Source organism: Odontomachus brunneus, unplaced genomic scaffold, assembly GCF_010583005.1.
Source record: "Odontomachus brunneus isolate Ranch 3 - 2012 unplaced genomic scaffold, Obru_v1 Obru_scaffold_007, whole genome shotgun sequence".
Lineage (NCBI taxonomy): Eukaryota > Metazoa > Arthropoda > Insecta > Hymenoptera > Formicidae > Odontomachus > Odontomachus brunneus.
This window is the reverse complement of record NW_022639457.1, coordinates 1,206,323-1,228,172: the sequence shown is the minus strand read 5'-3', so window position 1 is coordinate 1,228,172 and position 21,850 is coordinate 1,206,323. Positions and strand designations below refer to the sequence as shown.

The 21,850-nt window shown below is 40.8% G+C and overlaps 5 protein-coding genes across 16 annotated transcripts in view; 4 read left to right on the top strand and 1 right to left on the bottom strand.

Annotated features, from left to right (window-relative positions):
- Positions 1–447: 447 nt before the first annotated feature.
- LOC116853873 (coiled-coil domain-containing protein R3HCC1L) lies at positions 448–8,119 on the top strand. 5 transcript variants are annotated; one of them, XM_032835165.1, is made up of 10 exons: positions 450–751; positions 1,443–1,618; positions 1,730–1,888; positions 3,016–3,165; positions 4,277–4,416; positions 4,506–4,626; positions 5,076–5,904; positions 6,032–6,272; positions 6,393–6,629; positions 6,743–8,119. In XM_032835165.1, the coding sequence occupies exons 5-10, from the start codon at positions 4,353–4,355 to the stop codon at positions 6,805–6,807; spliced, it is 1,557 nt and encodes a 518-aa protein (XP_032691056.1). In that variant the 5' UTR covers positions 450–751; positions 1,443–1,618; positions 1,730–1,888; positions 3,016–3,165; positions 4,277–4,352; the 3' UTR covers positions 6,808–8,119. The 5 variants fall into 5 exon arrangements, with proteins under 5 accessions (XP_032691053.1, XP_032691054.1, XP_032691056.1 ...); XM_032835164.1 differs by having other exon boundaries at positions 1,412–1,618; XM_032835166.1 differs by lacking the exon at positions 3,016–3,165 and having other exon boundaries at positions 1,412–1,618; positions 1,730–1,877.
- A 221-nt stretch (positions 8,120–8,340) lies between these two features.
- On the bottom strand, positions 8,341–11,632 carry LOC116853872 (signal recognition particle subunit SRP72). Its single transcript, XM_032835161.1, has 8 exons — positions 11,463–11,632; positions 11,121–11,238; positions 10,581–10,836; positions 10,006–10,485; positions 9,547–9,915; positions 9,168–9,472; positions 8,871–9,086; positions 8,341–8,751 (listed from the first exon to the last, which is right to left on the bottom strand). The coding sequence occupies exons 1-8, from the start codon at positions 11,560–11,562 to the stop codon at positions 8,616–8,618; spliced, it is 1,980 nt and encodes a 659-aa protein (XP_032691052.1). The 5' UTR covers positions 11,563–11,632; the 3' UTR covers positions 8,341–8,615.
- A 642-nt stretch (positions 11,633–12,274) lies between these two features.
- On the top strand, positions 12,275–14,863 carry LOC116853878 (general odorant-binding protein 83a-like). Its single transcript, XM_032835174.1, has 5 exons — positions 12,275–12,433; positions 13,620–13,677; positions 14,121–14,315; positions 14,569–14,633; positions 14,701–14,863. The coding sequence occupies exons 1-5, from the start codon at positions 12,380–12,382 to the stop codon at positions 14,725–14,727; spliced, it is 399 nt and encodes a 132-aa protein (XP_032691065.1). The 5' UTR covers positions 12,275–12,379; the 3' UTR covers positions 14,728–14,863.
- Positions 14,864–15,034: 171 nt separating this feature from the next.
- LOC116853879 (S-adenosyl-L-methionine-dependent tRNA 4-demethylwyosine synthase-like) lies at positions 15,035–16,827 on the top strand. 3 transcript variants are annotated; one of them, XM_032835175.1, is made up of 5 exons: positions 15,035–15,469; positions 15,670–15,723; positions 15,802–15,885; positions 16,168–16,309; positions 16,534–16,827. In XM_032835175.1, the coding sequence occupies exons 3-5, from the start codon at positions 15,813–15,815 to the stop codon at positions 16,688–16,690; spliced, it is 372 nt and encodes a 123-aa protein (XP_032691066.1). In that variant the 5' UTR covers positions 15,035–15,469; positions 15,670–15,723; positions 15,802–15,812; the 3' UTR covers positions 16,691–16,827. The 3 variants fall into 3 exon arrangements, with proteins under 3 accessions (XP_032691066.1, XP_032691069.1, XP_032691067.1); XM_032835178.1 differs by having other exon boundaries at positions 15,823–15,885; positions 16,534–16,685; XM_032835176.1 differs by lacking the exon at positions 16,168–16,309 and having other exon boundaries at positions 15,823–15,885.
- Positions 16,828–17,518: 691 nt separating this feature from the next.
- The window catches only part of LOC116853964 (dopamine receptor 2-like), a 29,856-nt gene continuing 25,524 nt past the window's right edge, over positions 17,519–21,850 (top strand). For 5 of the 6 annotated variants that reach the window (XR_004380056.1, XR_004380055.1, XM_032835366.1 and 2 more), the window contains exon 1: positions 17,519–18,211. The gene's annotated coding sequence lies outside the window, so the exon portion shown is untranslated. The remainder of the gene's footprint in view (positions 18,212–21,850) is intronic. The other variant, XM_032835365.1, reaches the window with a different exon arrangement.

The window sequence follows — 21,850 nt, the reverse complement described above, 5'->3', positions numbered from 1 at the left end:
GCATAACTCTTAGAGAGATCTGGAGCCAAATATTGAAGTTGAAGTTGCAGATATAAGAATGGGACACATGACGTGAAGTCGCCTGGAGCTATTTATTGAAAGAGAGAGAGCTGCAGATGTAAAAAATTAAAAAAAAATAAGTTTCCTTATTATCATTAATATTAATTGTATTATTTATATCTATTTTTTTATATAAATTTTTTTCTCTTCCTGCAACTTCTTTTCCTATCACCGGGGCCTAATGATACCTTAAATTTGACCGAAATATATACGTTAGTATTACTTAATGCGCACGCGCTTACTCCCACGTCTGACATCACTGCATCCAATTGCATCCACACTCGACGGCCAATCAGTGGCCGTCGTCCTGGCCGGAAGTACGTGCCAAGGCCGATTGGTGGCGCAGTCATTTCCTTCCCACGCATGGTTTATTGTCGCGTGCAGTGTGTACAAGCCGTTAGTTCCCATCAGTTCCCATCTTACAAAAATATAGCGCAGTCCGCCGCGTATACTCAGCAGTGATCTGTTGTGTAATATAAGAGTTCGTGATAACAGTTCGGCGAAATAGTGTCCGGAAGGTCAAAAGGTATTCGCGCGACGAGTAACAGTGAATGCATGCCGATCAGCGCGAATGCGTCTTTGTGAACGTAAACCAGAGACTAATTCGATAAATGAGTTTGCAAGATAGCCTGTTCTACGAAGATGTCGAAGACGACGTGATCACCTTCACGAGGAATAAGACGCGCAAAAGGTATGGAGACAATCCATGTAACGCGAAGCGACGTCGACGTCGGCGTCGAGAGGCCGAAACGATGTCGAGGCCGTTCTTTGTAGGTTAGTTTCGGTACGGCAATCCGTGAGAGATACACGAAGCATAGTTTTTATCTCGGCTATTTTGGTACGTTCTGCGTGCACCAGAGACGTACACATGCCATAAACGAGAAAGATATCCGCACATGCCATTCTCTTTAGGATAATTTTACACGAAGAAGAGAAATTTCGTAATTAAATATTCCTGTTGTGAAAAGTACCGCTTTTATTCGCGACACTTTAACCAAAGCACACGATTACATTTCGCGTGATATAAAATTAGCCTGAAGAAAAAATCTATGTGTGCGTGTAAAGATATTTCCTTTTCATTCATAATATACAAATAAATAAGTATCACACAAGTGTATATCTTGTCGTTGAACGAAATGAATAGAATATTGAAAGCCTGCAAAAGTGTGTGTGTGTGTTTGTGGGATTTTTAGCCATATTTCTTTCAATTAATAGCGACAAGATAATACATTGTATCATGTTCAAAGTATCTACCATTGTTATGCTTCAACAATCACTGTCAGTTCTCAGGTAATTGTCTAATCTATGAGGTGACTCATTTTCTGGATCGATTATATTCCATGTGTTCCAGACAAGCCTCTAATATAATTTGCAATGCATAGGATAAATAAAAAAAAAACGCATATCATCTTCGCTGATAATTCGCTGCAAAACGCTACGAGGCACGATTTCTTCTCTCGCCGCATTCCAGCGCTTTTACACCTATCTGCATATGCTGTATACGAGACGCGCTGCGCCAATCTCTAATTAATCCCAGTGTTCACGAGCTTTACGCTTGGTACGTTGACACTCGTAATCACTTATACGCACACGTGGTTACGCGAGCCGATAATCGCACGTAACCACGTGTTTATGCGATAATGCAGCGCACTCTATTTCTTCTTTGTAGTTCAAGGTGGCACGACGGCGCAGCAAACCGGTCCCTCACGAATGCGCCGCGTTTTAAACATATTCAAGGAAACGAGCAGACACTTTCGCTAGCGATCGCAAGACGTAATATAATCGCTCTCGAAGAGTGAGAAAGAGGGAGAGAAAGGGCAAGTTTTCAGTTTAGTAGCCGACATTCGTATAGCATTTACCATTTTACAATGGTTGGATTTTACCAAACATTAAAGTGTACGAGGATTCATTAAGGCTTCAATGCTGAGATTCTGTAACTCGTTATTAAAGTTCACGATAGTTTCGTTATTATTGCGCAGATTTTGCATACCAAAAAAAGTTGCGCAAGGATAACGAAACTGTCATTAACTCCAATAACGAGTTACAAAATCCCAGCACTGGATACTGACCATGAAACTCGTGATTAATGACGTCAGAAGCGAGAAAACACATGTCCACAATTCTTGCGTGTCATTTTTAAATAAAAAAATTTTTTTATGAAAGAATATTTCTGACTGCTTAAGCATACTTGTAAAATGCTTCGAAGACTATCTTTTTCCTTTGACAGTCAATAAATAGCCGTAAAATCAACGTGACAAGTAACTTTTCCTTTTTACCTATCTTTCCAAGTGATTTTGCCAAGTTTACGGAAATTTATCGACTATCAAAAGAAAGCGATAGTTTTCAGAACATTTTACAAGTATGTTCAAATGATCCGAAGTTTCTTCATACAAATAATTTATTTATTTGTTTCCTTTTGAATCCCCTTATATTATTGATACACCTTGATATTTGATGGTATCCGCGTGAGAGCACTAGGAACACAAGTAGAATGCCGACTACTAGACGTTCTCTCTCCCCTGTACACTAATAATACACTATTGATACTGCGCGTGGTCGCTGGTTAAAACCACGAGGAAAGAGAACAACGAGAGAAAGAGGGAGAACATTTTCGGCAAGTCGCGCGTCCGTCGCATAGAAATTGTCGAGAAACCGACGAAAGAGAAAGTGAAAGGGTTACGTAAAAGTTAGCTGGCGGTTATAAGAAGGTCCCGTCCTCTCCCGTCCGGGCCCCCGCTCACTTGTCCCTCTCTTCGGCGAGGAGTTCAGCGCGACGTAAGGCGTTACGTTCACCAAACTGAGGCGAACGAACGGGCTGAATACCTGGTCTGGTCCGGCCTGGCCTGGCTCGTGGCGATGCCACGAACAATCGAGCGCGCTTCTCATCTCTCCGTGCTTCAGTCCGTTCAGTCTCACTTTCAGGTGGAAACGTGTTCTCTCTTTTCACTTTTCCAGAGCGCTCGTCTTTCCGCCCGTGAACAACTATCGCCGATACATAATACACCAGCTGGTGCAGGAGCGTTTCTCGGATCTGCTGCACACATTTTCGATCGGCCAAGGCGCGGCAAGGCGTACCGTGATATGCTACAAGAGCGACTTGAGAAGGTACCTCCTGTCCGGGTATGAGCGAGTGGAAAAGCAGTTGTTATCGAGTTGCGATTCGGTCGCCGCTTCGATCTCAATTTCGAAGTTCCCCGCGATCTCTCTCCTCGCGGAGAAGCAGCACACCTGATTGTACCCGCGCACGTTCGCTCCTCCTCGTCATCCATGAGCGCTCGAACGCTCGCTCTCACTTGCGTTTGCAATTTCTCGTCGATGATTTTCCCCGCGATTCGATCGCGTTCGACACCGCCGAGATCTTGTGTATCGTCTACGTCGTCAAGCGACGTTTCTTCACAATCAGCTGTTCTCAGCTGTTTCATTGCACGCAATGACACGGCGAGCGTGTAATTGCGAGCGCATAATTGCGAGCGCGCTGTACGATCGCAAACGAAAGTACACAGGACTCCCAATGCCTTCCATCTTCGACTAAGATACGTATCTATATATTTTTATACTATTATTATTATGACTGTTAGGTTTGAGAAGAATCAGCAACTCAGCCATATTAAGGACTTTATATATTGTATATCTATTTTTACCTAAATGGAAGAAAAAACAAACATCTAAATGGAACGATAATACACGCGGAGAATGCATATATATGCACTAGTATTTAATGTGACTAGTCATGACAAAAATATATAGATACGATGCGCCAGAGTCAAAGCATTCTGATTGGAAATGGAAGGCATTATTGGAATCCTGTGTAATCCCAGATAGTATAAACTACTAAAAGATGCCCCAAAGACGTCCAAAAAACATCCTACTTCTTTTACCTCAGATCCACAAACTTTCTTTAAGTCGTAAGCTATAAATAAATCGACCAACCACAGTCAATTATTTTTGGAATAATCGATTGTGGTTGTTCAATTTGCTTACTGCTCACGGCAAAACACAAGGTTGTAGAGTCGATTTAGACGTCTTTTGGACGTCCTTAATACTTCTTTTAATAATTTGTACTATCTGAGATCTCGATCGGCCAATTGTTCCCTGATTACCTCTCGATTGTTATCTTATCAGTATCGTAGCGCTTCAAATAGAATCATTGTCACGATACACGATGTATTCTTCGATATTTTAGAGGTCTAACGTATCGTCGTTTTTATTGTTAAAGTGATTGGGAGCCGAAGCCGAATGTTCCTGAGTCGAAGGTGAGTCCTGCGGTGAAACAAGCGGACGCGACTCGCAAAATGGGTATCGAAGGCCGACGTTCGTCCTCAGCGTCTCCGGAGCATACGCAAGTCCAGCGACAAGGTAATTATAAGCTTGAATTAATCGATGTTTGAAGTGGAGTCTTAACGGCCGAGTTATAAGAAGTTTTGGGATCTTCGTTTGCTTTTCAGCCAAGTCGATACCAGCGGTCGAAATCTACAGGCCACCAGCGGCTAGAAGAGCCAACAATTGCTCGCAGATGAGCGGGACACACGTGCAAATACACTCGACCACGGATTCTCCTTCGATTAAGTAAGGCTACTATATAAAGTTCGTTCTATTATTGAATCTAGTTTGCTGTACTGTAATTTTTGCTGCGCATTATTCGCGAGAACTTTGTAACAAAGTCGCCCTAATATGTTCTTTTGTTTGCTGATTCTAGTTTCTCATTCGTTTGTTTTTATACTGTGACGTTTGCCGCCCATCATTCCCGTTTCTGATTCTATTTCTGTAGTGCAAAATAATTTTAACAGTTTTAAAAGTATATCCCTTCTTTTTAAAGTTTATCAATATTATTGTTTTTTACATTGTTTTACATTTCTGTATTGTAACTTTTGGCATCCATCACTCGCAATAATTTTATAACAAGCCGTCCTGATATTTTTATTTGTTTCTGGCTCCATCAATGTCATAGTTTTACAAAATTGACGCAAATTGTACTTTAAACTAGCACACTAATGTCGACATGTTTGCAATTATAGAAATACTCGTCAAAGACGGCCCGATCGAGCGGTTTATATACCTAGACACCGAAGAAGTCTAGAAGCCGAAGAGAAGAGGCCGCGGAACTTGAAATCTCCGTCTACAAATTACGCCACATTGAGCAAAGATTCAAATACGAATAATAATTCCAAAGCACAAGATGCATGTTGCATTCAACAAAGTATAGGCGATTCGAATTTGGATGACAAAATCTCTGAAAGTCATACTACGAAAATCGAAGACAGTCGATTGCCACAAGAATTCTCGGAGAATGTGATTTCTGCGGATTTCCATCGTTGCGGCGAAACCGTCAGCCAGGAAACGCACGAGTGTGCCGAACATACTCAAGAACTGTTGGAAGTAACGAAAAACGATGTGCCAATTTTATCAGAACAATTGGAAACCGTGGCGACTAGTAGTCTTAACGAAAGTAGTACTAATCTCAATCTATTAGAGTCATCCGATAAAATAGAAGTTGATGATCAGCAATTAGAAACGACGCAGTCAACCGTAATAGAAAACCAGCCAGTAATGGAGCGTTTATGTAGCAGCGATACTACGGGCGATCAAAACGAACAATTAGTTAGGCGGAACATGATATCGGATGTTTTAATCATTTCCGACAACGTCGAGAAAAAATCGAAACATTCTGAGCAAGTATCTGCGATTCTGACATCACCCGAGAAGAAAGTGAAGAAGATCGAGAGACCGAAGAGCAAACCAGCCCCGCCACCTTCTCCGCCTTTGAAAATAAATAGAGACGAGTGCGATTGGGACAGTTTGTTCGACGACAACGGCGATTGTCTGGATCCAACGTTAATAGAAGAAGTCAGTACATGTCGCACTTCGTTATTATACGTGTGTTTCACATTAATAACTGTGAAACGCGATATCAATTTATCTTTGTCTTTTTTTGTTTATATTGAATTAATCGGTTATTTGTCTTTCCACGTAGCTTACGTCGGCAGTGGGTGAGGTAATGGTGGAACAACCAAAGAACGACTACAAGGCGTATACTAAACAGGTTCAAGTGTCCAGCGACGAGTTCGCACACGTTGTGGAAATCTACAATTTTCCTTCCGAGTTTAAGACTAGCGATTTAGCGGCTGTTTTCAGTCCTTTTAGAAACGGTGGTTTTGAACTCAAGTGGGTGGATGACACGCATTGTTTGGGAGTTTTCAGCAGTCCTCTCATCGGTATGCAAGTTTCATAATTTATGTAGTTACGTTAATTTCTAGAATTAACAGTCAACATTTACGTTCAGCGTTATCGCAGCTAGCTGTATTTCCTTTTCGCTTCTTTGATTTGTTTTTAAGCCGCCGAAGTATTAGCGTCCGATCATCCATTCGTGAAAACGAGACCACTCAGCGAAGCTAGCGCTTTGAGCAAAACGAAGGCGAGAAAAAGCGCGGAATTTTTGCAACCTTATAGGAATCGTCCCGAGACGTGCGCCGCCTTAGCTAGGAGATTAGTCACGGGTGCGTTGGGCGTGAAGCTCGCCACAGCTAGACAAGAACGCGAACACGAGAAGAACGTATTGCGCGAGGCAAAAGGTAAGTTCTGGGCCTTCTTTTTCATAATGTGTGACGTATAAATGTAACATTGACAAGTTTTGAAAGAGGGACATGTGCTCTTAAAGCAATTAAAGTTGTTCTCCGTATTGCAGAAAAAAGACGATTAGCGAACAAACAACGAGAAGATGTCTGGGAAGGTATAATACCTGAGAAGTAGCATTGCGTCCTGATACGAGAATTCATAATAAATTATATTCATAAATCGTTTGTACCTCCTCGTATTACACACTTTGTACATGTCATCGCGGTTGCGTAGTTGGTGTAGTTCACGTGGCTCGCATAATGTTATCCTCGCATCAGCACGATCAATGACGCTTAAAGATGGATACGCGCTGAATGAATGAATGGCGAACTCGAGCTTTCAAGGACGAAAGTTTGGTAGACGCGTGTCGAGTTACAATCCGTCACAATCCGTCGCTCGTTTATGTGTTTGCTCAGCGTGTACTCATCTTGAGACTGCAGACGCTCTCATAAAGCGTCTGCATATACAGTTGTGCCTTACTTATTTATTCTTTTATTTATCCGTATAGTAAGAAATAGACAATTTATCAAACACAAATAAACATATATATGTACATTTGCTAATTCACCAATACGTCGATTTTGATCCACGATGATTTATAACAGTTCAACATACAACAGCATCAAGTTCAATATACAGATATTGCGACGGTTAAATATCTGATCACTCATAATATCGAATAATTATCTTTTACATACCGGTAAGACGATAATATTTTACGGATAATGTTTTATAAATGTATCACCATAAAGAGGAACACTTAAAGTGAAGAAAATATCAGTAAGGCACCTTTCGATATGAGAGTGCAATTTTCTTAACTGATGTGAAAACAATGTCAATGCATTAATAATTCACATTTGTAACAGTTTAAAAAACTGAGAACTGAAATATTTTGTAACATTATTATCTCAATGGCTGTCACAATGTTATGAGTTTATACGCGACAAAGGAGTGATGATGTGTAATGCAGTTTAATTACGAGACAATAAGTTAAGATGCAATTAAGGAGTAATACGACCCTTTCACGTATACATCGATTCGTCAGCGATATATCAAAATACATCTTTACGAGATCTTATATAGTCCGAAAACAAAACTTGATATATATTTAAAATATGGTGGCATTACAAGTGTACTACTACGATATATAAAACGTTTATAATTTTAATTCATGCCACTTATATATCTGTTATAACAATGTTACAAATCAACGCACAATCACATTATCTATTCATATTGCATTGAATGTTGCCGAGTAACACGAGAAAGAAAGAGAGAAAACAGATTGTATTTTTTATATATGATTGTTATCAATAAGACAAAGATGTGTGTATCGCTTACCCCTAGTCAATGTACGCGAAAGATATGTTATTTACATGTGTTGATATGTGATGAGTTGACTGACGAATATTTGAGAAGGAAATAAAAAATATTTTATATAGCACAATTCAATTTTCAATTTAAACCTATATTTGTATTTACATATTGCTTCTCTGAGTTTTCCAAACTGTGTTTGCAAAATATAAAAGAAAGCGTCGGTTATAAAATATAGTTTATAACAACGTGAAAAATAACAGATGAATTTAATACATCACTTACATTATATGTATCAAGGTACGGTGTTAGATAACGCGAATGATAAATTGATACGTAGGCAAGTGGCGGAAAAAATTTAAAAGGTATGTATTTTTAATAATACATCATGTGTATATTTTATTTTTTCCTATTTTATCTTGTTTTTATATAATGGCAGTATTACATATTATATTCAAATGTTGCGCTCCACATATGTAAAATACAGCTACATGGTAGCAAATGCATTTGATTGCTCTTGTTTGAATTTCTTACAGTAAGAAACGTTCCTTCTTTTTCTGGTAGATTATATCACCTAATTGATATATCAAGAAAACGTGGAGTTTAATATAGCGATCCGATAAAAATCGTTACCACTTGCTGCCTTTCTTCTTTTTCTTCTGTTGGACTTTGCGTTGTTGCTGACGTGGTCCGGAAGTTTCCACCGCTGGACTGTGACGAGGATTCGGGGAAGGCTTGGTATTCGCGGGCATTTTAGTGATGTCACTGTAAGCGAGAGTAAAGTTACTTTGCATTGTTATTTTTTTTAAGAATGGTAATGATCGATCGTATCGTATACTCATTGTGTATGACGAGAACACACAATTCACTTGATATATACGTACTAAAGATCACTAGCTCCTGCAGCGGCTCCCTGCGTTCCTTTCATGGCGGTATCTCTGTTCCTTCTATCCCGTTTTTTACGGTATCCGCTACGCTCGTGCCTCGGTAACCATCGCTCCGGATCCGGAGGGACATTCGGATCGCAGTTCTTCGGCAGCTTGCCTTTGCGCTTACGTTTCTTCTTTTGCTTCTTCTGTACCGCATCTAACACTGGTTTTCTGGCGAAACCAATCTCGAATCACACATACAATCTCAAGATACCCGATATGAAACAAGTTAGCAGAGATAATCGGATTTACCCGGGAGAAGGTTCTATCTTTTTCTTGACCACTTTAGTCCCGATAACCCAATTGCTACTTTCTAACGCATCGACGTCTGTAGTTTCGGCAAGATCGTGAAGCGGCGGTAATCGTTTAGACAACGCTTGTGCTTTAGTAGGACAAAATTGGACATAGGCGACTACTAGCTGAGCTAAGGTCTTGGTGTCCGACGGCGAAGCGTCGACCAATTCTTGTAGAATGTCGGCAGCGATCTTGAGTTCTCCGCTTCGCAAATAAAAATTAGCAGCTTGTCGCCATAATTCACTCAGATTTTTGTTGGTATCCTGAAAGGAAATTCTTTGTATGACACATATAAAAATCAACGCAAGAATATGTATATGTATCAATATGTGCGTACTTTGTTTTTCTTATAATAAGCGACCGCGTTCTTCAGAGCCTCCGATGCTTTCTCACGATTGTTATCGGCCGTGTGGAGCGTTACGAGCGCACTGACTATTCCTGGTAGAGACCTATCTTTTTCGTTCAGATTTTCTAGAATAGCGATCGCCTCTTTTCTCTCGTCTTGACTCAAAAGTACTTGCACACTAGCCAATTTCATTGGCAACTCCTTTTCGTCGATCGCATGCTGATTCAATAATTTTGCTGCGTCTAACGCTTTACCTTCCTTGCTGAGTTGTACAGCTCTCACGAACATCGCGTCCGCTGCGAGGTCACGCGCAACATGATCTTTTGCGAGATTATTGCATAGTTGGTGACATTGTTCACTCTGAAAAACATATAATATGTTATTTTCCTAATTAGTGAGATTGATGAATGATTATTATAATTTGTTATAATTTGCACAGCACAGGCTTACTTGATCAGTATAAAATGCTAATAAACATTGATTGTACGCGATATTTCTTCGTTGTCTGGATGTCAACTTGTGCTCCAGACTTTCGTGGGTGGCACTTTTCATTCTCTTCTTACTGTCAAAGACGTTTTGATCCTTATTCAAGCATACTAAATTATTGCTGGCTACGGCGACCAATGCGATATCGTCCGGCTTGGCTTTCAAAGCAGCCGTATATAATGCTTGAGCTTCTTTTTCTCGTCCCTGTAATTGCAAGCAATAGCCAAGCTGTACTCGAATTACACCCAATTCATTTTCGATTTCCTCTTCAGATGCTCCATCTTCCTCCAGACCCTCTTTGCACATTTTCTCAGCAACTCTCAATTTCTTTTCAGCTTCTATTAAAGCTGCTCTATCCTCTCTGCTTCCTTGGGCAATCAAGCGGCATGCTGCATTATACGTTAATTCGTAAGTGTGCTCACGTAATGAAGGAACTTCTAAATCCTACAATTTTTACCATAAATTAGATAAAAACTCTCTTTATTGTACTGTCTTAATGTTAATTAAGTTTTTGTTATTTTTTGATGCAAGAAACTTACAGAATCCTCAATCGCTAGATTTCCAAGCACAGCGGCAAGATTAGTTTCTCTTTCCTCTTCATATTCATCATGTGAATTCTTGATAATGTCTCTGTATACTGCAAAACATTCTTCATATCTTTCTAAACGATATAATATTTGAGCCTTTAGTTCTTTAATCTTCAAAGAAGGATTCTGTACACTTTCTATCACTTTCAGTGCCTGAGAAACTTGATTTAAACGATAAAGACAATATCCTTTTTCGAATTCCAAACTTCTAAAATGAGATATATAAAAATTGTTACAATATATCTTGTTACAATAAAATGATATTACTAAATAATAGGAGTTGAAGCCAGTATAAAAAATATTATTTCCATACCAGTATTTTACAACAGTAGTACTGGTACAATTGGTGAATTATAATATCAGTAATATATCAGTATCACACATACTGAAATACTTATAACACTAATGTTGTAAAATAGATGTGTATTAGTATAAAATTAATACCAAAGTGCAATATTGATACTCAGCCCATGCTAAATAATATTGCCTTACGTTGCCAATTTGGGAGTTTTAATAATAATCTGTAACGCCTCATTGAATTTGGACAGTTGTATGTAGCAGATGATCTTGCAGTGTAACGCTGCTTCTTCATCTTGGGAAATGCCTAAGACTAAATAACAAAGTGTGCATTACTTTTAGGTTCCAAATAAAAGATGCTCTTGTTTCAAGTACTCTTTATCAAAGATACAAATTATTCCAAAACAAAATTGGAACATAACATTGTCCGCAAAGACGTGAAGTGTAGCAGCAGTAAGTAAGACAGCAATTATTTTTATTGCAATTACCGACATTTTTTTACGTTATTCCACTGAATAATTAATTTTTAACACTCACTTCTATTTGCGGTTTTCAAAGCTCTCTCGTATTCCCCATTCTGTCCTAATTTGTTTAATTCCGTATATAATGCGGGAAGGTTACTTTCTTTAGAAGCCATGTTGACGTGTGTCAACGTGGAGTCGAAGAAATATCATGGAATCATCGGCCATCAACCATTGAAGACGAAGTACTAAAGAAGGCGACCAGCTCCGCCAGCAAGCACAACGCATTCGCATCGATAATCTTGCCATTAGAGTTCGAGTATCTGTCAACAGATGACGTTCAAATCGATATGGCGATTGAGTGAGGTTCGAATCTTCACTAAGTTATCTGTCAATTTTATTAATTTAAAAGTTATCGCTACGAGGCGCCACTGTTTCTATTAAAAAGTCGAGTTTGTAATATGAGTAAATAGCAAGTCGGACAGTCTCTTTTCAAACGGTGCAACTTTAATTTTCAAATAATACAACTATTCAGCGATCAATATTATGAAAATAAATTTAAAAATATTTGAATAAATTTAATTCGATTATATTTCATATTTCTCATCGGGTTGATATTTTATTGGCAATGATGAACAAATGAGAATAGTCAAACTATGGAAATAATTTGCTTGAATAATGCTAGAAGCATTTAGAGCTTTTGAAATATTTCACAATGATTTTACAACAATAAAATCAGTGACGGTTTTATTGGTTACGCATAAAAGTTGATTGTTATGGCATTTGTTCGGTTTTACTCCCGACATTTATACGATTGCACGGGAATTATGCACCGCTATCAAAGATCAAACATTAACAAGAGTTTTACGTCCGGGGAGGAGGAAGGGAGCGTATCAACAATATATATCCTTATTAACGTTAGTATTGCCTGGCACACAGTTTTTTCGGAACGCTCTTGAACATTAGGCAGCCAACAGTAAACATTCCGCAAATATGCAAGCTGCAAGTATACTTCTTATTGCCTTAGCCGGCACATCGCTTCTGCTAGTAAGTGTACGAAAAAACACAGTATAGTCTGCTCACATATAAATCTGGTTGTGCCAGTCAGATTCAATAATAAAATACGGAACAAATAACGATATGCTCAATAAACAAAATGTTAACACTATACCGGCATATTAGCAGCACATTCGATAAGAATATCATAGCAAATTTATAGTAACCTGCGTCCGCATTAAGCTCGTGTTCTGACGACAGAGACTGCTGACATAATCCAGACAGAACAAAAAATCACGATGACGTCAAGATTATGTGAGAATGACGAGAAAATGATTGAAAAACTCACTTTTCAATCACGACTCGATTATTCTCGTCATCTTGACGTCATTGTGATTTTCTGTTCTATTTGGGCAACTTGATAGCATATTGGCGGCAGAAATCGAGCAGAATTTATGCAATATATTCTATTTAAATATACTTAAGTGGTTATGCGCAGCTCGCGTATGGAACGACGAGTCTTGCTCGATTTTTGCCATCAATTTGTCATCATACTTTGCTAACAGATTCTGTTGTATTTTTGCTGATAAATTATCGACGAAATTTATAGCAGATACTGCGCAAAATCTGCTTCTGCAGCTTCGGTTTTCTGGATAGTTGCTGCAACCACGGAACAATTATTGATTTACTATTGCAACAGTGACGATATTTGGTTGCTCCAACCTAAGTGTATCCCTGATGAATGTTATCTCAATCGATTCTTGGTTGTCACAGCCAGATTACGCGCAACTACATTGATGTAGTTGACACGCGTACTAAAGTCAGTCATATCAACCATACACATTACCATCACACATAGATAATTAGTGTGACGCAATTGTGTTGCTCTCGACGAAATATTTCTTGTTATGCGCAACATATCTTCCTTTTCCGTGTCTCTGAAAAAAAAGTCGAACGACGATGTTTTGGATTTTCTCCGCGATTTCGTGTGTACAAAAATATCGAAGAGTGTTAACGCTTCGTGCATCTTCGAGACTTAAATGAAGTTACGCTTTACAGTGTGCAAAGTTTACGTTGTCCGTGCACTTCGAGTTTCACAATTTAGTTTCATTGTGATCTTAAAGATAGCTCCGATCAATTATTGAACACATTGAAAGCAAGTGAATCGTCACTTAACGCGATTATCAAACTTATTTAATTATATAAAACTTATTTACTTATTTAATTTTATATATATGTTCGAGCACGAGCGGACATTAAGCGAGATTGTCGCCAGCAAACAAAAGTTTCTTGGGGTAAGCACTTTTTGTGTACTGCTCTTGCATTAACCCACTCAGACAGCACAGTCTACTAAAAGATGTCTTGAAGACGTTTTCAGAAGGTGTCCTATTTCTTTTACATGCTTTTTTGAAGTTTTTAAAACATCTTTTAGATATATAATTTGTGCGGTCTGGGCAAGAACACTGCAAATCCAAGTGTGTTACTTTGAATTTCTTTTCACATGTTTTGTACGTTTCAAGATATGTCATTGAACATGTGTTAAACGTAAATGTGTTAAACGTGTGAAATCATAATTGAGATGTTTTAAACGTGTTAGATAATGTGATTTAAATCCAGAACGTGTAAAAAGAGCTTCAGTTAAATTACATATTTAATGTTTAATTACACGCGTTTAAAACACTTTGATTTTCAGTGGATTCATATAGTTCGTCTTTTTTAATCGTGTTCTTTGATGCAGAATCCTTGAGACAACTAAGGAATGGCAACATCGAACAAGACGACATGAAATTAAAGTGTTATCTGAGATGCTTTATGGTGAAAAGTGGCATTCTCAACGAGAACAACACGATAGATCTCGAAAAAGCCTTACGTCATCTGCCACGTAGTATGCAAGAATCATCGAGAAGGATTCTCAATCAATGCAAATCAATTTGTAAGTTTTCCAATTTCGCCTAAGTCTTTTGTCGTGTAACGACTCGGCGCGTCCTTCCGTTTCCTTCTGCGTCGGGTATCTCATTGTATAATAATGTCGACTTGGTTGTTATGTCTCTCACTTCTTCTCTCCCTCTAAAAGAGATTTCGTAGAATTCTTTTTCCTCTTTCCCGTAAAATATAGTATTCTACACCTCTCCGAAGTTAAACTAACCGTCGTTGAGAACAAACTAATCGAAAAGTTAAATTTTCAGCTGCGGAGAATGCTTGCGATAAAGCCTTCCAAATCGCCATGTGTTACGTTAAGGAGCAGCGGCAAGTAAGTCTATTAAAGTATGTAAATCTAGCCTGCATATTTTTTCACGACACACAAATCTTGTTTGCAGATCTTGAAAAGCGCACCGTTCATATGAAATCGACAGTTACTGTGTATTTAAGTAACACAAAGCATCGCGTCGTACAAAGCATTAATGGAAATTGTAGTATGAATTAGCCAGATGTAAAATGCTACTTATACGATTAAAAAGAAAAAGGAGGAAAAAGAAGTGAAAAAAATGATGATTGTCTTTTCTTAAACTGCGCGTTTCCCCTAAGTAAAATATATAAAAATCACGCGTATTCATATCATGCGATACGTATTCATTGCGAATAAAATGTGAAAAATATTAGACTAACTCGTGACTTCTCCTTTTTTTTATATTATTCCTCTCGAATAATAATTACTTACACCGCTGATTTATTCAAAGATTACGCTTTGCTTCTCGTTGTGAAACATTTTTTAACCAGACTGGCACAACATGACGAACAATGATGCAGAAAAATCATATATAGTCTGAAATTCTTTAATCCTTAAATATGACGTGATTCATATATTTGTATAGAATATCCTTGAAAAAGAAATGCCGCTAGAAAGGAAAAAAAAGAGACGAGTGACCATGGTAACGTTTAACGTTTGTTTAAAATTCCTGTAAATTGACGCAATTAATACACCACACGTTTCGCTAAAAATTTCAAAATTCACCCCGGGATAAAGGAATTGTTTGTTTGAAGCGCTCACCCTTCGTAATTGATCCTTTGCGCCTCGCCGCTACCGTTTAATTGTAACGTAACACGTAACAGCGTAAAAGCCCGTGTGATCATGTGTGATCATTGTGCGTAAGTGATCAAGCATTTTTAACCTCTTATCGTCACTCTTTATGCACACATGTGTGCATATGTGTGTATGGAAAGCGATATATGCATACAGGTGTGCGAAAAGAGCGATAATACGACGCGGAACTGTATAAATTATTTATGACGCTACCCCCCGATTATTTCTGACATATCATTATATATAATACATGACTTTTTTATAGCAAAATTACTAGCCAGAAAGGATACGCTGGTCAGGTGACGTGCCGATGCGGATAGTGAGTGTCTTTATATATATTTTTATAAATTTATAAATATATCTCCATGTGTAGGTGGTGTGTAACACGTAACATGAGATACGTATTGTATGTTCACAGTGCTGAGAAAAAGGATGATTCGCAAGCCAAGGAAAAAGACATTGGTGGATGTTGCAGCAAAAAGTAAAGACCGCAATAATCACTAGCTTTTTGATCAGCACAGGCGTTTATTCTTGATGCACACACATACACATACCTCCGTATGATTACCGTATCTCTGCGTTTTTCTGAGACCTTTTCCTCTCTCTTCTTTCACCCTTTCCTTTTTTTTCTTTTTTATTAAATAAGAGAGTTCACTTTGAAACCTATATGGTCGCCTGGTTTTGCAATAACGATTTTTCGAGAGTCGCGGCGCCCCCGGTTATTTGATGCATAATTCAGTGATTGACTCGACTGAATGCGCAGAGAAAAGCAGGCAGAAGGAGGATGTTGCGGCTCGAAATGTTGCGCCGGTACGAAGCAAAAGCGCAGCGGATGTTGTAGCGAAGTCAGTACGGACGGAAAGAGTTGTTGCCCTACGAGAAAGTGATCTGCCAATTGCAATCTGGTACGACTCTACGACAAGGTTAAAAAAGGCGGCCATATGGGCTATTCTTTCTTTTATCTTTTATTCATGAGGCAAATTCGATTTTGAACTTGTACGAGTATCGTTGTGAATTCGACGAATCGATTAAATGAAATCGATTTTCACGATGAATCTGTGCGAATATATTACATCCGTCCTGTGCTCGCAATTTGTTCGATCGTCATTATTGTGCGTTTTAATAATAGGGCGAGAGAGATAGCCGGCGGTTGCTGCATGTCCGGTTGCTGCATGTCCGGTAAAGTGGACAAAAGCAAGAGCGAATCGAAACCTGGATGCTGCGAGAACGATAAGCAGGCGAAGAAGGATGGCGCGGGAGGATGTTGCGAGGAAAATCACAAATAGCTCCGACAGATCCTCGCACGTTTAGCATTCTAATTAAAAAGCCATCGTTCCATGCTACTTCCATCCGACGTATAATTGTTACATTGCACTCGCGCGCGAAAGCACCGGCGGAAATGTCTGGATAATAAAAATATCGAAAGCCGTGTGCAGATTCGCGTTTTAATCGAGGCGTGGGCCGCAACTGCTTCCCCACATTTCTCCCTTTTTCTCTCCCCTTCTCTCTCTCTCTCTCTTTTCACACACATACACGCGTTTCGGCTACTTTCATGCTCTTCGAGGGATTTCAGTCTTCACATTCGATTAAATAGTCAGATTTTAATTGCCGCGTTTAATCATACTTATCATTATTTCAACTGTAATGTAATTACAGAACAACTGAAACGTAATTTTCTCCTTTCCGGCAACGCAAGAAACACGTGTTCGCGCCAAAATCTCACCTTCGCGATAGGCTTCTCGCGGGCGCATTAACCCGTCGCCTGTTCAATTAGCCGTGTCAGACAAATCCGTTCAAACGAAACAAGGAGAGCGGGCCCGCGTAGGCGAGCTAGGGTCGACGTGGGGTCGACGTAGGCCTCCGCGAGTGCGGTCGTGTACTCGAGAAAAAAGGCCGCATCACCGATATCGTCTCGCGACAGGCACGTCGGGAAAGTCTACGTCACATCCGTATATATTCGCGACGGTGACGCACGTGCAAGAAACGGGGTGCCTCGAGCAAAAGTTGATAAGGGCAAAAGTGCGTGTGTGTGAGCGCGCGGGGATGATGCGGCTCGATGCGGCGCGCAAGCGCGACGGGTGCAGAGCTTTCGAGCCACGCGATGGTAGCAGTCGACCGTCTAAAACCGCGAAACACGTCCCGGCGTTCTCGAGGAAGAGGTAGTACGCGAGGCCGCCCGCCGCCGCCGTCGTGTGAGCCCATCCGCGCCTCGCCGCCGCTTTTTTCCCCCGCGTGTGTGTGTATGTGCGCGATCCCGGCGAGAATTCGAGGGCGTCCTCGGCCGCGCTCTGTCTCGGCGACCCTTCCTCCTCGATCATGTTCCTTACCGCTCGCTCACACTTGATATCGACACCGGACGACAGCACGAGCCGGATCGCGAGCGAGATCAACCGCACCGTCGTCTTCGTCGGCCGCGCCACGAGCATCGTGACAGCGTGCATCAATCGTGCGAATCGATCGAACGCTGGCGATCAGAGGAGCCCGTGACCTTGAGAGTTCGTCGTGTGCTAGCGAGATATGCCAGATTAGGGGACAATTAGCGCGCGTTATCCGCCGATGGCGCGCTAATGGGGCACGCGCGCGCGGTACCCGCGTATATCTTCTCGACGGAGGCACCCACGGCGATCGTCGCTGATTCGTACGGTGCTGCTGCTACTGTTGCTGCTGCTGCTGCTGTTGCTACTGGTACACGAGTTGGTGATGTTTTGACAGTGGGTGCGCGCCATCCTCGCGACGCGATCCTCGACCGCGCCGTTGCCGCCGCGCGACCGCTGTCGTTTTGAAAACGATTTCGCCTCCGATTCGAGGTGGGTGGCGCGAGTGCGAGCGACTGATCGACCGATCGAAATCGAGCCGATCGTACGAATCTCCCGCGAATGGTCCTCCGTTCTCATCACGTCGCCCGTCACGTCGTCCTTTTCATTTCGTCTCGCCAACTGATCGTTTCGCCCGTTCGTTTATTTTTACCTTTGTGCGTCTCGCTATTCTACAGCACGTCACTCGAACGCGGCGTTTTAACGCTCGATTTGCCCGACGCTCGATTTGATACGTCCGCTTCCGGGAAGTGTACGTTGTAAATGTCTATAGAGAGAATTGTTTGAGGGGGTTGAAATTCGTGATACACACCGCGATACGCGATACGCGACAGCGATAGGAAAGGACGACGATAAGGGAAGACGGCAAAAGAGATAGTCGACCTGAAACGAACAGGGATTATCAAAGATTGAGAGCTTATCGAGAGAAAGAAAGAGAGAAAGAGAGAGAGAGAGAGAGAGAGAGAGAGAGAGAGAGAGAGAGAGAGAGGGGGCACTCGCTATTCAATCGAGAAAGCCCGAGGGCTACGTGAATCAATTACATTCATACGTCTCTCCACTGACCGGACATTGTGACGGCGGACGGTGACAGAAATGATCGCGTCCGAGTCAAATCCCGAATATGACGCGCTCAATAACGCTCCCGTTATCATGTCTCTATTGTTGTACTTTGAGGTGGACACACGGGACCGCGGTTTTGTCCAATCTGCTTGGAGAGATTTCAAGGCCGGTATTAGTGTGACGAGACGAACTCTGCGAGGGCGTTAATTGTACCGCGAATAATTTTCAAACTTAACGTTTAAGTAGCACAGTCTCCGTTCGCGTAAAGGAAAGCGCTCGAAAAAACGGGGATCGTTTAATTATGCCGGCGCGATGAGGAGTCGTCTCGTTACGATGCAACGGAGCGCGATCAGGTAAATTCGCTTTAACGTATCTCCATTGTATATTAATGACCAAAGGACAGGATATAAAAAGAACGCGACTTGAGAATTATCGATGACTTTGAATCGCGAAAAATCCGGATGCATTCTATATTCAGTTTGATACATCGAGCCCCAGAGAGAACGCGCGACTGCCCCGTCCCGTCGGTTTGATGTTTCACGCGAGCCGGAAAATTAATAATTGAGAGATAATGCCGTATGTAAATCTAACTATAACTACCTGCTCTCTGGCGAGCAGATCTCGGCTGTGCTCGCGAAAAAAGGCAGCTGACGCGCGTAAAACGAATACTCGGAGAGTGTCACGAACGATAATAGACTATTGGCACCCACTGACTTCCGGCTTAGGCGATTATCACCCGGCCAATCTTATGCAATTTTTCAATTAGCCGCGCCGGGACGCGCCGCAAACGCGATTGCGATCAAGCCTCGTGAAACAGATTCCTCCTTCCTCCGACTCGGCGACGTTAATTTGCATTACCGTGTAAGTTATGCCGATAGAACGAGAGCGGGAACTACGGATGTCACATACCCCGGCATCAAATGAATTCCTGTCCCCTCACAGAGGAATCACATAAATATGCCTGAGATTCGATAAATTCATCGTAAATTTAACGTGCGCGACTGTATAATGTAATTTTACGTTATTACTGTGCCGTTATATGTATGCGGAGTGATTCTAATCCTCTCATATCGCATTTCCTCTGTCCCTTCATCTTCTTTCCTTTCGTTCGTTCGTTTTCTCTTCTTTCTCAAATTTTTTCTTTCAATTCCTAGCTCTACCTCCGGTATCTCCTCTTTTATTCCCTCGATCTGCATTACGTAAGTTATCTCTAGCCGCTCTTGATCCGCCTATCGCAGTTCCATACACTAAAGAAACAGGGGAAGAGATCACGCGAAGATCTAGCTCGACCCTCGTCGGGAAACGCGATAAAGGGATTTGCTCTTTAAGGGAAAACATTCCTTCTTACAACCTTACGCGTTTTCATAACGATCATTTAGTTTCGCCTCCCGAGCTCTGTACTTTGTGCAGTTATGATTCGCTTCGATTTCTTGGGAACGTCCGCACTCGCAGTCGACGTATTCACGTTTTTCAAGGCAGCCCACAAGTCTTGGATCCTTATTAATAGTATTAATTATTTGAAACTCCTCTCTAGTGAGACACTCAGATTTTTCAATTCAAAGTTGGATGAGAATTTTTCAATTGAATTGTGTAATTACAGATATAAATATCATATATCATTACCGTGTAATTAAAAAAAAATTGAAAAATTCATATCTATCTATAGATTTAAATTTCACATAAAATAAGTTTCATGGGACGATTAGTAACACGCGCTCGTTATTAATAAGCATTACTTAAAATTCGTCTCAAATGAAATATTCAAATTTCAGTTGAGAGTTAGATGAAAGTTTTTCAGTTGAATCGCGCGACTACAGATATAAATGTCACATTTATCACATCATTCAACTGAAATGACTAGGATTCGACTCTGAAAAAAAATCTGAGTATCTTACCTAAGACAAGTTTCAAATAACGATTATTAATATGGCCCTTGGAGTTAAATGTGAATGTGTTATGTATATCGTACGATTCAGCTAAAATAACTCAGACCTAACTCCAAATTCCTACTTGAGTGTCTCACGTTTCAAGACAAATTTCAAGTGATAATTATTAATACGGATCTTAGGCCGAAACTTGCTTCAGATGAGACACTCAGGTCTGTAATGATAGTGGTTACTTGAAACTTGTCTCAAATGAGATACTCGAATTTGAAATTAGAGTTAGATGTGAGTTGAACTTCAGTTGATTATCCAGATAATTACTCTTGATAAATATTTTTATATCAGTGACTTCAAACTCTTAACCGGTCTGTGCATGTACTTAAGTAAAAACTCCAATTTCACTCTAAATTTATATCCGAGTAGCTCACGTGGGACAAGTTTCAAGTAACTTCTATTAATACAAGCCCAAGTGCACGAGTTGAGTTTAAAACTTGAAGGAGCGAAAAGCAGCATATCCTCTACGCTGGAGTAATATGTCGCGAAGCATTAAACGAGTGCGCGTTCTTCAGATAATTTTCGTATTTGCCCGCAACGTCGCACGCCCAACTCAAATCAACTGAATTGCGCGGTAAACTTTCGAGAGCGTGCCGGATATTTTCAATTAGCCGTCTCGTGGAAAAATATTCCTCATTAACGAACGCGAGCCGCTTTAGAAAAATTACTCTTTTTGCAGTGCCGCCTGCCTATCGATCGCCATCGATACTATTCATCCGTAATGACCAAGTTCAACGGCGGCCTTCCTCAACGGCCGTGTGTAATATCGAATGTTCGTTACACTGCTAAAACGAGGAAGGCCGCGAGGACGCGAGGGTGCGGGGTCAAAGATGATCGTGATAATCACTCAACGATGAATTATCCATAAATAGCCGCGGTCGCCTGTAACGCCGGGAAAGAAAACGCCGGAGCTCTTTGAAACTGATTGTTCACGCGCGGCGCGAGCGATGGCGGCGCGTACACTCGATTACTAAATAGTGCTTGTCACGAATTAAGAAATGACGCGTTTAACCGCTGACACGTTTAACCGCCGACGCGCTCGCGCTGCAATCAGTTATGACAAGAGTCGAAGTGACAGTATAGAGTGTGAAAATAAAGTTCATCAATATAACATTCAAATATTGCTGTTCTCCCG